This window comes from Polypterus senegalus, chromosome 14, assembly GCF_016835505.1.
Source record: "Polypterus senegalus isolate Bchr_013 chromosome 14, ASM1683550v1, whole genome shotgun sequence".
Taxonomy (NCBI): domain Eukaryota; kingdom Metazoa; phylum Chordata; class Cladistia; order Polypteriformes; family Polypteridae; genus Polypterus; species Polypterus senegalus.
In genome coordinates, this window is record NC_053167.1 from 64,335,067 (window position 1) to 64,350,301 (window position 15,235).

General features: G+C 33.1%; 1 protein-coding gene across 2 annotated transcripts in view; it reads right to left on the minus strand.

The window, feature by feature from the left end:
• The window catches only part of LOC120514245 (collagen alpha-1(XXIV) chain), a 327,082-nt gene that overhangs the window by 114,170 nt on the left and 197,677 nt on the right, over positions 1 to 15,235 (minus strand). For both annotated transcript variants that reach the window (XM_039734522.1, XM_039734521.1), the window contains exons 22-26: positions 14,914 to 14,958; positions 14,701 to 14,754; positions 11,568 to 11,612; positions 7,542 to 7,595; positions 3,336 to 3,389 (exon numbers count right to left, since the gene is read on the minus strand). In XM_039734522.1, coding sequence (XP_039590456.1) covers positions 3,336 to 3,389; positions 7,542 to 7,595; positions 11,568 to 11,612; positions 14,701 to 14,754; positions 14,914 to 14,958 — 252 coding nt within the window. The remainder of the gene's footprint in view (positions 1 to 3,335; positions 3,390 to 7,541; positions 7,596 to 11,567; positions 11,613 to 14,700; positions 14,755 to 14,913; positions 14,959 to 15,235) is intronic.

Consider the following 15,235-nt stretch of genomic DNA (forward strand, 5'->3'; position numbering starts at 1 on the left):
TATGTATGACACCTATGCTTTTACTTATGGGTTACACTAAAGAATATTAGCTTACAGGGGTGGGGATCGATCTGTTCTTAACATAATTCTTTTTTTTTGTAAAAACTTGATTGCTATGTATGGATTGTAATAAAATTAATAAAATAAAAAAAAAAAAGGATATTAGCTTGCCTTCAAAAGTCAAACAAATCACTCAAGTTCAGTATTTCCTGATTTGTATTTAGCAATGTTTTGGAAATAACATACCTTTGTTAACACAGTACATGTTGTATTAATAGGGAGATGTCCTTCAAAGCATTTAACACTAAATTTAATTTGGTATTAACATACGGAACTGCTTAAATTATCATCAGTGTAGATAAGACAAATAAACATTGAGACAAGAGTCATATAAACTGGCTATTTGCTGCAACCGTTGTTAGCTCTGCCAGTCCTCACACATTTCATAGTCTTATATGTGTACTGTGAATGGTGTGTGGTTTCCCCCAATTCAACTCTGAACTATATACAACAGTTAGAAAATGGGCAGATGGTTAGACTGATGGACACTTGCAGAAATGCTCCATTACAATCAGAGAATAAATATAAAGCCATTATTAATTTATTGGGACTGTGTAGGATACAATTTAAAATTGATTAACCTCATTATCTTTTCATCTACTTTAACAAATGTGTGACAATACAAGGTAAACAATTATACCTCATATGATCAGTACCATTATCACTCAAAGCATGCACAAATCTTTTTTCTGAATTAATTCCAGAATGGGATAAAAGTGGCAAAAACTTGAGCCTGTGTGTAAGTTTTGATTTTGTTTTTACATTTTTTTATATTTTAATAACAAGTATGATTCCTGCACTTGAGTGCTGAAATTCTCTTGCGTGAATGCAAAGTTTTGACAAACGTGACTTCTGCTAATTCTCTTTTCAACATATGTTGATGAGGTGCTGTAGCATTATTACTGGGAAATGTTTTATATGTTTATATGTTATTCACTTTTTATAATGTAATATTGTACCTTCTCAAGTAATTTATCTACTTGCAGTCATGCACTTTCTTGGTACTACCGACAGTGTAAAAAAAGCTGGTCCCGTTACATTTTCTGAACTTTAATACTGAATTAGTACCAAAATATCGGTTCTTCTGACATCCCTAGTTATTATTGTGCCAGACTGTCTTTTCTTCTGCCTCTTAATGACTTACAGTATCATCAAGACTTCCTGTGCATCATTATCCCTGTATCTAATGTCAGATACAGTATTTACAAGTTGATGTTTCTGAATTAGTCTCAGGTATATACTCTAACAACTAATCATTGCATCTTTGCTGATGTGAAAATCTCAATTAACAACTGATTAACAACATTCTCTTTCTTTTCAAATCTTGCTATTATCAAAATTAATACTCTACCATATTTTAATTTCACAAATGCTTTAGTGACACTCATTCCCCAAGGCTACATTTTGGACTGAAACAGGTCAAGGTTTTGTGGAATATCAAGGGTCTTATCCTTGAGCGTCCAACTCTATATGATAACAGATTGAGTGCTGGAGCATCACTATTTGACTTACAGTTCTACCATTAGACTGCCAGTGCTCACCCTATTTGGTCATGGTTTTGACCTCTTTCCCACCCAACTCCAGGGATCTGTACAGAATCCACCCTTACATCTCCAATTTTTCTGAAGAGTAATTTGTTTGTCTAAATTTTCAAATATCTTCTTGGGACCTATCTTCTCATATTACAACAACATTGGGCACCACATGGAATAAAACTCCTTGCACCCTTTGAAACATGGAATACTCTTTGGGATCGGTGTATGTCAGGATTTGTGCCCATGTTTATGAAGCACCTCAGTGAAAGGAAACAGTCCTAACTGGCTCAAAAATCACATAATGAACCAAATTTGGTCCTTCTCTTAGAAGAAAGAGTAAAAGCACTTTAACAAGTTTCCTAATTTAGAAAATTATACCTAACTTCACCTGGATTTAGGAGAGCTCATGAAATATCCTAACTCACAAGGAGCTGCCAGAAGATTGTGTTCAGTCAATGATTGGCATGCACTTCCTGGGAATGACTTATTGTTTTGGAAACAAAGGACAACAATGAACTAATATAAAGATGTCAGTTCTGTGAAATATGACAGTGTCGACGTTCTACTCTGAGGAAGGACAACTTCTTATTTCTGTTCTTACAAGCCTTCGTTTTTCATTGCTCTTTGGTTCAAAGACCATTCTCCTGTCTCCACCTCCCTCTAACATGGCAGTATATTCTCCAGTGTTTAATACTACACAAACTACCCGCACAACCAATTGAGAATTCTGCATACACACTATCCTCTTCCTTGCAGACCCAGTCAATGTAACTTATTCTGTCATAATACTCTGGCAGCTAAACTAATTCTTGCCTCCTAGTGGAAGCTCCTGAATGCGTTTCTGTGGACAATTGTCTTCCTCCTACAATTTAAATCACCTTGCTATACCACCAATAGTTTTCTGGTAATGAAGCAAAATGGTGCCTTTACTCTGCTTTCTCTGTTGACTAGGTTATTCCATAAAATTTAACCCTTGGCTGAGGTCTACTTTTCTGGTTGTTTCTTCTTATATTTTCTGTTGATAATCTGCTTTTGATTTTTAAAAATAAAATCTAAAGATATACAAGTTCATTGGTACATCTAAAATTAACCTGTTATAAAGTAGTGTAAAAGTTGGCACTTCTAAACTGACCTGGTATGCGTTAGAATAGGAGTTGATACGAATTTGCCCTTTGACAATTAGTTATCCCATCAAGGGCTGGTTTCTGCCATTCACCAAAGGATGTCAGGCATGGATGCATGGATAATAATGAACATCTACAAATGTCATAAAGCATAATTAAAGCTCTTTTTGGAGGTAACAATGCCAAACCTTTGACATTATGTGTAAATCCTTGCATTTCAAAAGTTTTATGTAATGCCTAGCAAATGACACCAGTTTTAAGAAATCTTGATGTAAAATTTCAAGAGATTTTATAGAACTACAACAAGCAAATAACACTCACATGATTTTGTCTGGTAACTAAAAGAGTATTAGAAATATATATTATATTTTTTCCAAACGTATGTCTGGATTAATAGAATTTTTTAATGTTCTCTTTTTTAATCAGAAATACAACAGTTGGTGTGATTTTAAAAATGTCAGAAAGGTGTAGAGATTCGAAATACACGTTGTAGGAATCAGAATGGAAATTACCAGGATCATGGGTAGAATATCTATGTATCTAAAGGCAGTCAAAATATGACAACAAACCAAAAACAAAGAAAAGATTTGTATGGTTCTTTACACATTTAGCTTACCACTGATCCCTTTTCTCCAGGAGGGCCTAAAGGTCCAGCTGGACCACGATCTCCCTAAAAAAAACAGTTAAAAAATTAAATATATATATATATATATATATATATATATATATATATATATATATATATATATATATATATATATTATATATATTAAATTAAATATGCTTTTGAACATCTGATTAACAGAGAAATTAGAAATAATTGTTACATTTGAATTATATATGCTTTATTAAGGGTTTTTGACACAGAATTAAACTCTTATTGTAACATTTTTATTTAGTTTTGCTTTAAGGTGCACAAGCCCTTAGGTCTATGTTCCAGACATATCTTAACTTGATTATTAGACATTCCCAACAATGAACACTATAGATTAAATTATCCTACTTTCATCCATCCCTTCTCTTAACCCAATAAGAGGTTATAAAGAGTCGTAATATATCATGACAGTATTGTGGTAGAGCAGGACTCATCCTTGGGTGGGATCATACTTTAAATAATTCACAAATGAAAAATAATAATAAAAAAAAAACTTCAGATAAAGTAAAAAGCTAGCTTCTCCACTGATCATGACTGGAGTAAGTTGTTGTATTGCAGCCATGGTTCTTTCCCTGAATATGTGTTCAAATTCCTTTTTATATTCCTACTAATATATGATTTGTTTATATTAATATTATTATGTATATTAATTATTTCCATTATTCTGTGTTTTCATTAGTTTTGTTTATAATGATATTTCTATTTATCTATGTCTGTGTTACCATGTTTCTTGTGTTTTGTGAGTGGTTCCCCAAGAGGCGGGGTCACCTGTTGATATCCGTTAAGGGACTACCCTTAACCTTACATCTATAGGCTGAGGGAAAAAGCAGTCCTTTGTGGTTCATTGAATGTGCCTGGTGGTTTTGGTGAGTTCTCTGTGATTATTACTGTGTTTACTGTTTAGATTTTTTTTTTAAAACCTCTTGCTCTGCTTCTTGACTTCTCCTTGGATTTGTGTTTTTTCAGATTTGTTCACCAGGACATTGTCTGTTGTGTTAAGAAATCTACTTCTGGGCCTTTTGTGTTTTTTTGTGCTTTTTATGCTGCAGAGCATATTTGAAAATAAATCTGTTACTTTATAAAAATTCTTTGTTGGCCCTTTATTTGGTTTAAAAGTCTAAGATTGAATATTCCACTTTTGGGGCTTTTTTTGCAACTGTTTTTGGGACTTTCTGCTTGGCAACTCTCTAGTTCATAACACAACTATTAATAGGAGAATATTTTTACGAAGTGACTCACAATTAATGACCTGAAGGCAGACGCCTTGATAAGTTTCATTAGGCTTTAGAACAAAGTAGTAAATGACTTGCAGGTTAATGCTGATACAGGCCTGAGTACAGCATTTGACACCATAGACCACAGTACTCTTATAAATTGACAAATAGGTGGATCTCTCTGGTAGTGTCTTAAGATGATTTCAGTCTTTTTAACATGTAAAATTCTTTGTTAGTTGCAGTGAATATAGTTTGGAATTATATTATATACAGTGTATCACAAGGATCTGATCTTTATTGATCTGCAACAGTTTCATTATCAGTAGGTGCTCCAAACTTGTCAAATATCTTGCCTGGGGCTGTACAGCAGAGCATAAAGATGGCTGGACTCAATGGCAAATTCTGAAGATTCTAGAGCACTCTACTAGAACACATGTCTGTGTTCTTAATTACTATCCACCGTATATTTGTAATTATATTATTTTGTTGTTGTATATAGTTTTAAGCTTGCTACTTAATAAATTGTCAATTGGTGAAAATCACGTCTGATCTTTTACTGTTATCACTAGTATTAAGGCAAAAAAGGTGTAACATATGAAAATGTAACCCAGAGGATTCACCTACAATAAACAAATAAATAAATATTAATCAGTATGTACATATGCATATAAACCTAGAACATCAGTATTCCTTTCATTGGTGGAGAATTTCAAATATGTAAGACAGAGGTGGTGTAAGGCCCCCAGTGTAGGTGAAATACACAAGCATAGAGGGTGTTGTACCGTGTTAGCCTTTATGAATTTAGTGTGGTCAAGCAAAATGACACCTTTGTAATCTTTTTAGTTAGCCAATCAAAGGTATAACTTTGCTTGACTTCTTACTAGAAGCAGTGACAGGGAGGGAGACAGAGAGGAAGAGAAGGATGGCATGCATTTACTTGTTGTATATATAGGGTTTTTTCTTTAACCTGATAATCTGTGAATGACAGGCTAAGAGAAAGAAACTACTAGATATGTGGGACTCACAGGACTGATTCTGAAAGATATAGATTTTTTTGTTGCTACAAGATCCAGATAAGTGGCCACGTTGTAATAATTAAAACAGAAATAGAGAAATGAAGCACTAAAAGTGACTTCTGAAACAATCAGCGGACATCATATCACAACTTTAATTCAAAAGCATAGTGCTATAGGAATGTGTTTCCTGTTTTTGATATGTACTGATAAAGTATTTCCTAAAGTAACAATTTAACAATACTTTAGCAAACAAGGCATGCTTTCTGCAGGTTTTTAAGAATACAACTGGAAAATGAACATGTGGATTATCAAGTAATGTGGTATTAGTTTTTTTCCCATGGACAATTTTAACTTTGTTTGCTATTGTACAGCATTTGTCACCACTGGGTTCTATTATATCATAAACGTTTTTCTCTTTATACTGCACAAAAATATGGGAACCGTTTTTTTCTCAGCTAAAAACTACATATAGTAAGTAACATTAAAGAAAAATATCATTTTTGAGTGAAGTTTTCCTTTAATGCCTGTTTGCCCCTAGTTTAGACATTCTCAGTTGTCTATAAATGTCATTGGTAAAGCTTGCACTTAAAACCATTTTATTTTTGATTGCAATACTGGCAGGCATCACATTTTTAACAAAACTTCATGTCTATCTTCATTGACAGAACTGGGCCAAGGATTAATTTGATGCTTGTCAAAACAAATAATTTTAGTACTTTTATTCATAAAAATGAATACCACCAGCTTGTGTATACTGTATATACATAAAAATTACAGCTCTGCTGTTTCTAGCATGTTTGTAAAACCAAATGTTTCCTTGTAGTTTATGCATGATTATACAATAGCAGTGCACCTGTCTAAAGAAATATATGGTCACATATTGTGTCTTATACATGCATACATTTATCTGTGACATCATCCATGTCTACATTTACATAACACAAAAAGATCAATTTATTTTCATTTTATATTAAAATGCTGCTATTCAGTGCATGTACAAAAAAAGAATAACAATCCAGGTTTTAAAAATGAAAACAAGTGTTCATTCGGCTTATATGAATTGTGACATAGCACGAGAGTTCTGAAGCACATAAAGTCCCAAAAATACTCAAAATGCCCACTATAGTGGCAAAATCACCACCAAAACATTAGCTAATAATGAAAATGGCTACATAGAATCTTTATAAATAAAAGGATTTATTTTTCAAAAAATGCTCTGAGCAAAGGTAAGCTCCATAGAGCACAAAAGGCAAAAAGAATTACATGAAAAGACAAAGGCAATCCAAGGCAAAAAAAGTCCAAATCACAAATCCAAAGAATGGTAAAAAAAAAAAACAGAGAAGAGGTTCAAAAATGCAGAAGAATTATAGAAGCACAAGATAAACACAAAAGAACTCACCATACTATGACGGACTGTGGTTTGCCCCTGTCTACACAGGGCTGAGTCCAGTCCTTTGCTGGGATGAGCAGGTGGCCCCACCTCTGGGGGGATTGCCCACAAAACACATGGTACATTATACAAGATACATAAACACATTGAAACTAAATAGTCCATAATATTAACAAAAATACATTGAGCAGGAATTAGGGTTAGGGTTAAACCCTAGCCAGGGGAGGAACAATAGCTGAACTAAAATAGTGAATCGTATATAAATCTTTTCTGCTTATTAAATGTACATACCTAGATTGTATCATATTTTTTTCTAAATAATGCATTACTACAATGACAGGTGCTTTTATGGCTTCTAATGAACAAAATACACAAAGTTGAGAGGGTATATCTCTGTCATATATAGCTAAAAGAAAATGAATTCACCAAATCAGACAATCTAACACAGGTAAGATAGAATGATATCAAAATCCAAAATTGACATTTGTAGTTGTTTAGCATGACATTTTAACTTCTACTTTCTATATTTGAAAGCAATAAAATTTACCTTTTCTCCTTGAACACCAATGACACCAGGGAGTCCAATTAAACCAACTTGTCCCTGAAAGCAAGACAAACAATTACTGAATTAAGTCATAATAAGTTAAATATTAATAAAAATGTAACAACATAATATGTTTCTCAGTTTATTATCTTTAATATTTTTAAATTTAAATCATAGAAGTTTTCAAATTCACAGCATCCTAACTCTAAAAATCTAAATAATCCTAAACAAGCTACCCAACCTGTCTTTGCTTCAAATTGAAATACATAAATATATAGTATTATAACTTGACATAGCTTAACATAACAGCAGGCCTTTGTTTTTTTCCCTGTTTACACTGTTGTTCACTTTTCTCCTTTTGCTCATCTCTGCTTTGTGTTATTTTGAGAAATAAACTGATAACTCATGAAGATTTTTTAAGTTTTCAGGCTTTTGTGGCTTAGCTGTCTGGGTTAAGCACTTAAAGTTTTTTTTTTCTTTTTATTAATTTTATTGCAATCCATAAGAAGCAATCAAGTTTTTACAAAAAGAAAAATTGAGTTAAAGAACAAATCGATCCCCAACCCTGAGAGAGCAAGCAAGCCATACGGCGTGAAATTTAAGTCTTGTAAACATACCTAAATTAATAAATTCTCTGTGCTTTATGATCTTATTTTAAAATATTACTGATTAGATCCTGCCATGTTTTGAAAAAAGTCTGTATGGATCCTCTAACTGAGAATTAGATTTTTTCCAATTTCAAATAGTATAACACATCGGTTTCCCACTGACTTAAAAGAGGAGAGTTTGGGTTCTTCCAGTTTATCAGAATAAGTCTGCGTGCCAAAAGTGTAGTGAATGCAATCACAATTTGTAGCACTTAAAGTTTTATATATTTTTATCACTTCCATTGTTAAATGAAAGAAAAAAAAACTTAAATGTACTGCATTTATTTGCTATTGTCATAAAAAAAACTAGTCTTTTGTTTATTTATGCAGTGATTCATCAGTATTGTAATTGGTATGCATTTTCAAAGATTCAGCCTTAATCTAGATCATGTCTGGGTGCATTATTACATTAATTACTAAAATCAGGTTAATGGTGATTTGGATGGTTTATCTATTCATGAACCTAACTGTTGACAGAGACCCTACAGTGAAACAGTATGTTTCTTATTTCCATAATTAAAAATGTATGAATAAAATGCAGAACCTTAATAAATTTCGACACTAAACACAACATTAGGTACACAAGAATGACAGGAATATGTGGCCCTTAATTTGCTTAACTGATTATTGTATGCATGTACTTTATGTTTCAATTTTTATCATATTTTTGTATCTATGTTTTGTAATAATTGTGTTCTAGCAATGTTTTGGTATTTTGTGAGTGGATCTCAATGGGAGAGGCCAGCCTTACATCACTGCTAAGATACGTGCCCCACCCATAAATGCCAACAATATGCAGCCTAATTGTCAAGAGACTGACTGACAATTGCATCAGTATTATGCATTAGTCTGGATGAATGTGCAAATGTGATATGCGGTGAAATGGCACACTGAAACCTTAAAATTATTTGAAAAAGCAATCAATTTATTGTATATTTATATCTATTTCTATTAAAATATTATGTAAGATATTGAACAGAACAGTCCAAAATGACTCATTTTGTCCAAGCTACTGTCAAATGTGCATTGGTTGCTATGTCCACTGAGGAAAAAGCACATGCTGTGGCTCGTTGTCATATCCAACATCCAGACAAAAACTTTTTCTGGCACAAAGGACTGAAATACAGTTCAACCAGGAATTAAATGATCTTGTCTGGAAGCTGTTTGTCAAAGATGTCCTCTGCAGAAAGAAACACACCGCTACTACTGCAGATGCCCAGTGAGAATACACAGAGGGTGCATCTTAGTGTAATACTGCAGCATCAGAGAATAATACCCAGCTCCTAGCTGAAATTCTAAAGCAGAAGTTTCCTATCCAGCTAACTCGAGCTACATCAGAACCAGGTATTCCTTTCATTTACTTTCAGTAGCCAACTGCAAGCTTCTCCTCTGGGCTTGGCATCTTGCATGAAACTCCTTCATACATTGTAATTGGTTAACTGAAAAAAATCTTCAGCAATCACCTCACTTCTTTAACAGCCTCTTCTCTGTCTTCTTCACCATTGTGTATTTTTATCCTAAATTGCACATTCCAAACCTCCTTCTTTCTGCTTTGCTTTACACCATCAGTATGAGGTCATCAGCACACAACAGATCTTGCTGTCATTTCCAAATAAAATTTCAGGTCATCATTTCTACGAGTATCATAAATAACAATAGTAAAGCACTGCCTCAACTTTCAAAACTTTATAGACTGTTTCTACCTGTTGCCCTGACAAATGTTCATGCTTTTTTGTATATTACAATAAAACAAGAATAACCATTTATCTCACCTGAATTACTCAAGGCCCATTGCACTAAGTTTTGTGCAAACCTGTCATACATATAAACCAGCAGCTAATGAACTTGAAGAGAGAGTGATAAAATGTTCAGTGCATTTCACAGGGTGAGTAGTCTTTAACTGATTTCTGGATATCAGGAATAAAAACTTACCTGGCACTACCAGTGGGTGCTTGTTTAAGATAACCCATGGCTATATTATCTAAAGAATATAATAGCTTTTCCTTGAGACTAAAGCAAATGTTTTAAATCTCTTTCAGGTAATTTTTTAAAAAATATCTATAATACACTAGCTAAATCAGCCACATACCCTCCACATCCAAAAAATCTAACAATAGCACCTGAATCTCTAATATCTTGATTTGCAATCTACAATCTATCAAAGCAACTTCAGGCAAATGAAACTGTACAAATCGTATTAAAAACATGTTTTACATGTACTACTCTTTATGAATATATGACTAATTGTTATAGAAACATTTAATAAACAAAATAGGAATAATAAATTATTTGCTGAAATAATTAGAAAAATTAAAAAATGCTCCAACTCCAGCTAACCAAATCTCCAAAAGCACCAGAATTATACGGCAAGCATACATTTTCTTTGATTATTATCTCTGTGGAGTTCTTTTGTATTTTGTACTGATGTGTACCCCCCAGCACAATATAGAACAACAAAGCATATTTTAAAGGTAAATTATGAGCAGCTCATTATTTTGCTGTTTCAAATTATCCTTTGGAACAAGGTATATTTTTGGTAGCAATGCCTCAATGCTGTTATGCACCTAAAATCTGGAATAGCTTGCCAATAGGAATTCGCCAGGCTAATACAGTGGAGCACTTTAAAACACTGCTGAAAACACATTACTTTAACATGGCTTTCTCATAGCTTCATCTTAGTTTAATCCTGATGCTCTGTATATTCAATTAATTATCATTATTATTCATGGTGGTTCCAAAATCCGTACTAACCCCTACTTTAGGAGCCAGAAGTCCACATGACCGTCATCATCAAATTCTTCCATGAGAAACCTGAATACAATGAGGGCTGATTGAGGTAATTTATGTTAGATACAATACCTAGAGGGGGCTGGGCGGTCTCGTGGCCTTGGAACCCCAGCAGATTTTATTTTTTTCTCCTGCCGTTTGGAGTTTTTTTTTTGTTTTTTCTGTCCTCCCTGGCCATTGGAGTTACTTTTATTCTATGTTAATAATTGTTCCCTAATTTCAATTCTTATTTATTTTGTCTTTTTTTATAATGAAATTATATATAAACAAGGTTCATCAAGATAATTATTACTCTCCAGTTTAGTAACAGAATACATGTCTTATAAATACCAGTAACCTCAAAAACTTAAAAACAAGTTTCAAGAATCACCATTTTGGATTGGCAAATTTTGAGATTGCATTCAACTTCCACATTTTCCATAAAACATATTTCCATCTTTTAAAATTGCAATGTAAGTAAATATAACAGCTGTAGCCGTATTTAAATAGTACCACATACTGTACATGAGACCATACCTTCTGGTTTTAATGTTACTTTTAAAAGTTTAATCAATCACAAACACAAATCTGTGTACAATAACAGAGGTGTACTCACTTGTGGTCCAGATTTCCCTGCATTTCCCATATCACCTGTTTCTCCCTGCAATCAATGTTTCAAAGAAAATATTAAAATATTTTAGTTTAATTAAGTTCTGGTTACAAACTAAAAATATAACAGTTCAAACCATTGTTTTAAACAACCAAATAGTGGCAATCATTACTTTCAAAAAATAAAATAATGTCTGTTTATGCAAGATGTCCAGTACTTCCATTGAGAACAATAATGACTGCAGGCAGGCACTTTAATCACTACTCTAATTTAAAATTGATTATTGTTGTTGACATGTTGAGCTTCCTAGATGATTCAGCCCAGTTTTCTGTCTATCTTACAAAAATAAAATGTCATTGATGTTAAACAGTCTGAAAATGTCAATCCAATTTTTACAGCTTAGTACCTTTAAAAAAGCCACAGTCACAACTATTCTGCCAAAGTCAAAGCAAGAGGAAAACACAGAAGCATCTGGGAGGTGACAAACCACTTTAGCAGAAAAGTCAGGGATCTGAAGGCCAATGACTCTACCATTAAAATAAGTGAAAAAAGTAACATTCACATTTTAATCACAAGATCTAAAGCACATTCATTATGAAGAATATTAATGGTTGTCGTTTGTTATTCAAAAAGCACTTATGTACACTTTGACATTTCTGGAAAGATGTTCCATGGAAAGGTGACTCAAAAGCTATATGTTCTTGACTACAGATGTCTTATTACATCTGGCAAAAAACAATGAATTCCAAAATAAAGACAGATGCCAGCTAGCAGTGTCTTTCTTCTTGCTAGTTTTCATTTCTATACAAACATGGATGGTAAGAACAGCCACTTAATATTGGTTAATCAAATTTTGTATGATAAGTATGAAAGGTCTTTATGCTTATTGAAAGCTTGATACTGGTATTTTATTCAGCACCTCTCATGTATTTGACTTTGTATTTACTGTTTTCCCCTAACTCCTCTTGATTAATTATCTTTTGCTAGGGGCCATAAAGAAGAGCTCAGGTCCATTTTTGCTTTTGTACTGTCTGTTTGTATCTATTAACGTCATCTTTAAAACACACTGTAAGCCCATCATAATAGATGAGACTGCAGGCTTGTTACTTGGAAGTTAATGGTATTCCCAAAATCTGATGATAATTCACTTTTTGTATTTGTTCCCCTGCTTATGTCTTGGTTCTGCTTAGCAAGAAATCAGTGCAAAATATTGGTACTTTTAGGAAAGACCAAAATGGTAACAATATATTAAAAAAACCCTGAAAAAAGTAATTTACTATGAATGCTCCTTTGGGAAGCTTACTCCCAAAACCACATTGTTTGTTTTGAGAATCTAAAATCAACAGGGCTGCATGGCTATCCACAAAAACAATCTTTGAGATGATGACAACTGCAATAGCAAACTGGTAGCCAAAATTATAAATACAATAATGAAATTAAATAATAACAAAAAATACTGTAAATCTAAGTAAATAAAGAAATTCAAAAACTCCCAAAAATTCTAATACTGTCTGTGTCCTCAATCTTTTTCTTGTTGCGTCCCTCACACTGATTCATCCAAACATAAAACGAAACTGCAGTCATCCATTTTTACCTACTTTTTAAATGTAAAGTATACAATCTTTTGTGGTACTTGTGGCATGACCAATGGCATCTTTGGAGATGTTCTGTAATGCACTTGCTCTGAAGCACATATCAGCATTTTAAATGCCATTAAAAACAATTAATTAAGAACACAAGAAATTTGTCAAACAAGTGGAGACCATTCTATCCATCAAGCTCGTAATAGCTAAGCTGTTCCAATATCTCATCTAGATTCTTCTTAAAAGGTTCTCAAGGTTAATGCTTCAACAGCATATCTTGGTAGTTTGTTCTTGAATTCCAGAACTCTTTGCATTAATAACTGCTTAATTTGACATATCTCTAAATGATCAAAATGTAATTTTGAGATATGTTGAAATATATTTGTAGATATCTGAAAATTTACAGTATGTTCTGTCAGATTGCCTGCCATTAAATTATCTTAAAGGAGTGGGATCATTATGGGTATAACTGGCTGAAATTCAGGACTGTGAAATGCAAATTCTTAGTTTCTTTTTACATACATACTTAAAATAATGGGAATATTGTAATTGGTATTGGATACTGAAATTTACAAGTTACATCTTAAATTTTCAATTTGGACAAAATGTTACAATACACTAGAAGAGAATCAATAAACCTTGATTTCCTGGTTTTGTTCCTGGTCCAACTGAGATAACATACAACTAATGCAGTATTGTTAAGCAAAATATTTTGCACTGAAAAAAAAAGACCACAATGGATTTGGACATGTTCCTTGGCTAAGCATGTACATTATAAAAAAAAAGTATTCAATTCTCTGTGCAGTAAACAAGGTAATGTATTCTATATAACAAACCTGTGATATTTGGCAGATGATGCTAATTGTATTATGTGTAATTACAGTACATACTGTTGATAATGCATCAGGGCCTCTTGCTCCCTTACACATCTGTTCTGTACACATGTATATGCGTACCTGGGGATCATATTCAAGGCTTGGCTGTGATAAGCAATACCACTTTTAGATGAGAGGGGGCTCTAACAGTTTCTTCTCTTTCACTCACAAGAAGCTGACCAATGAGAATGCCTAGTCAGGAACAATCCTCACCACTTCCGCACATGGCTCAATAAATAAGGATGGCCCCTGGAAGGTGACTTCTCATTTGGACCTTGCCATTCACAGTGACAGAGCTCTTGTACAAATCATTTAACTTCTTGTTAAGAACGCAACCTTGGGCTACTGCAGCTGACATTTTTATTGTGTCTTAGTGCACCCATTATTTATTTTCTTTTGTTGATTAACAGGGGTTTTCTCAGTTTGTGCCCCAACACTTACCTCATAGATTTCATGGTCTGTTCCACACTTAAAATATATATATATACAGTACATACAAACACACACACAGGGAAATTCTGTCATTATATAAATGTACAATTGGAAAACTATGTATGTGAATGTGATTGCATTCTGTATTATTGTGTATTATCTGCATACTTAACAGAATTTTGCAGATTAGATTGAAAAGTTATACAAAGATTCACAATTTAAAAAGCACCTAATCAAATAAAAAAATACCTTTAAACCATCTGGACCGGATTCTCCAATGTACCCCTTTCTTCCTGGCCTACCCTACAAGAACAAGGATGAAACATTATTTTCTTTTTAGAATTGTAATTGAAAGTTAACATTTAAAATGGGTAAAACAATAAGAAAAAATACTTGAAAGAAATGTTAGCAAATTTACAGAGAAAAATTAAGGTTTATTTCTTAAGTTGAATAGGTACTCACTGTTGGTCCAAGTACTCCAGGAGGTCCAAGTGGACCTTCTTCCCCCTGCAAGCAGGCATATGCATACAAACTATGATGATCAAGTTTATGTTGAATATATAGTAAAATGTAAACGTTAGTGTAAGAGTTTCATGAAAAACATCATTAAATTTAAGATTACAAGAAGGCGAATCAAATTGAAAGGGAAATGCGAAAAACAAAGAGGTTCACTGACATAGTTCACTCAATAAACAGCCCTATAAAAAATAAACCGAATTTAACTGAATTAAAAAAAAATCTAATTCAAACAAGGATTATGATGGCATTGTGTTGTAGTGTCCTC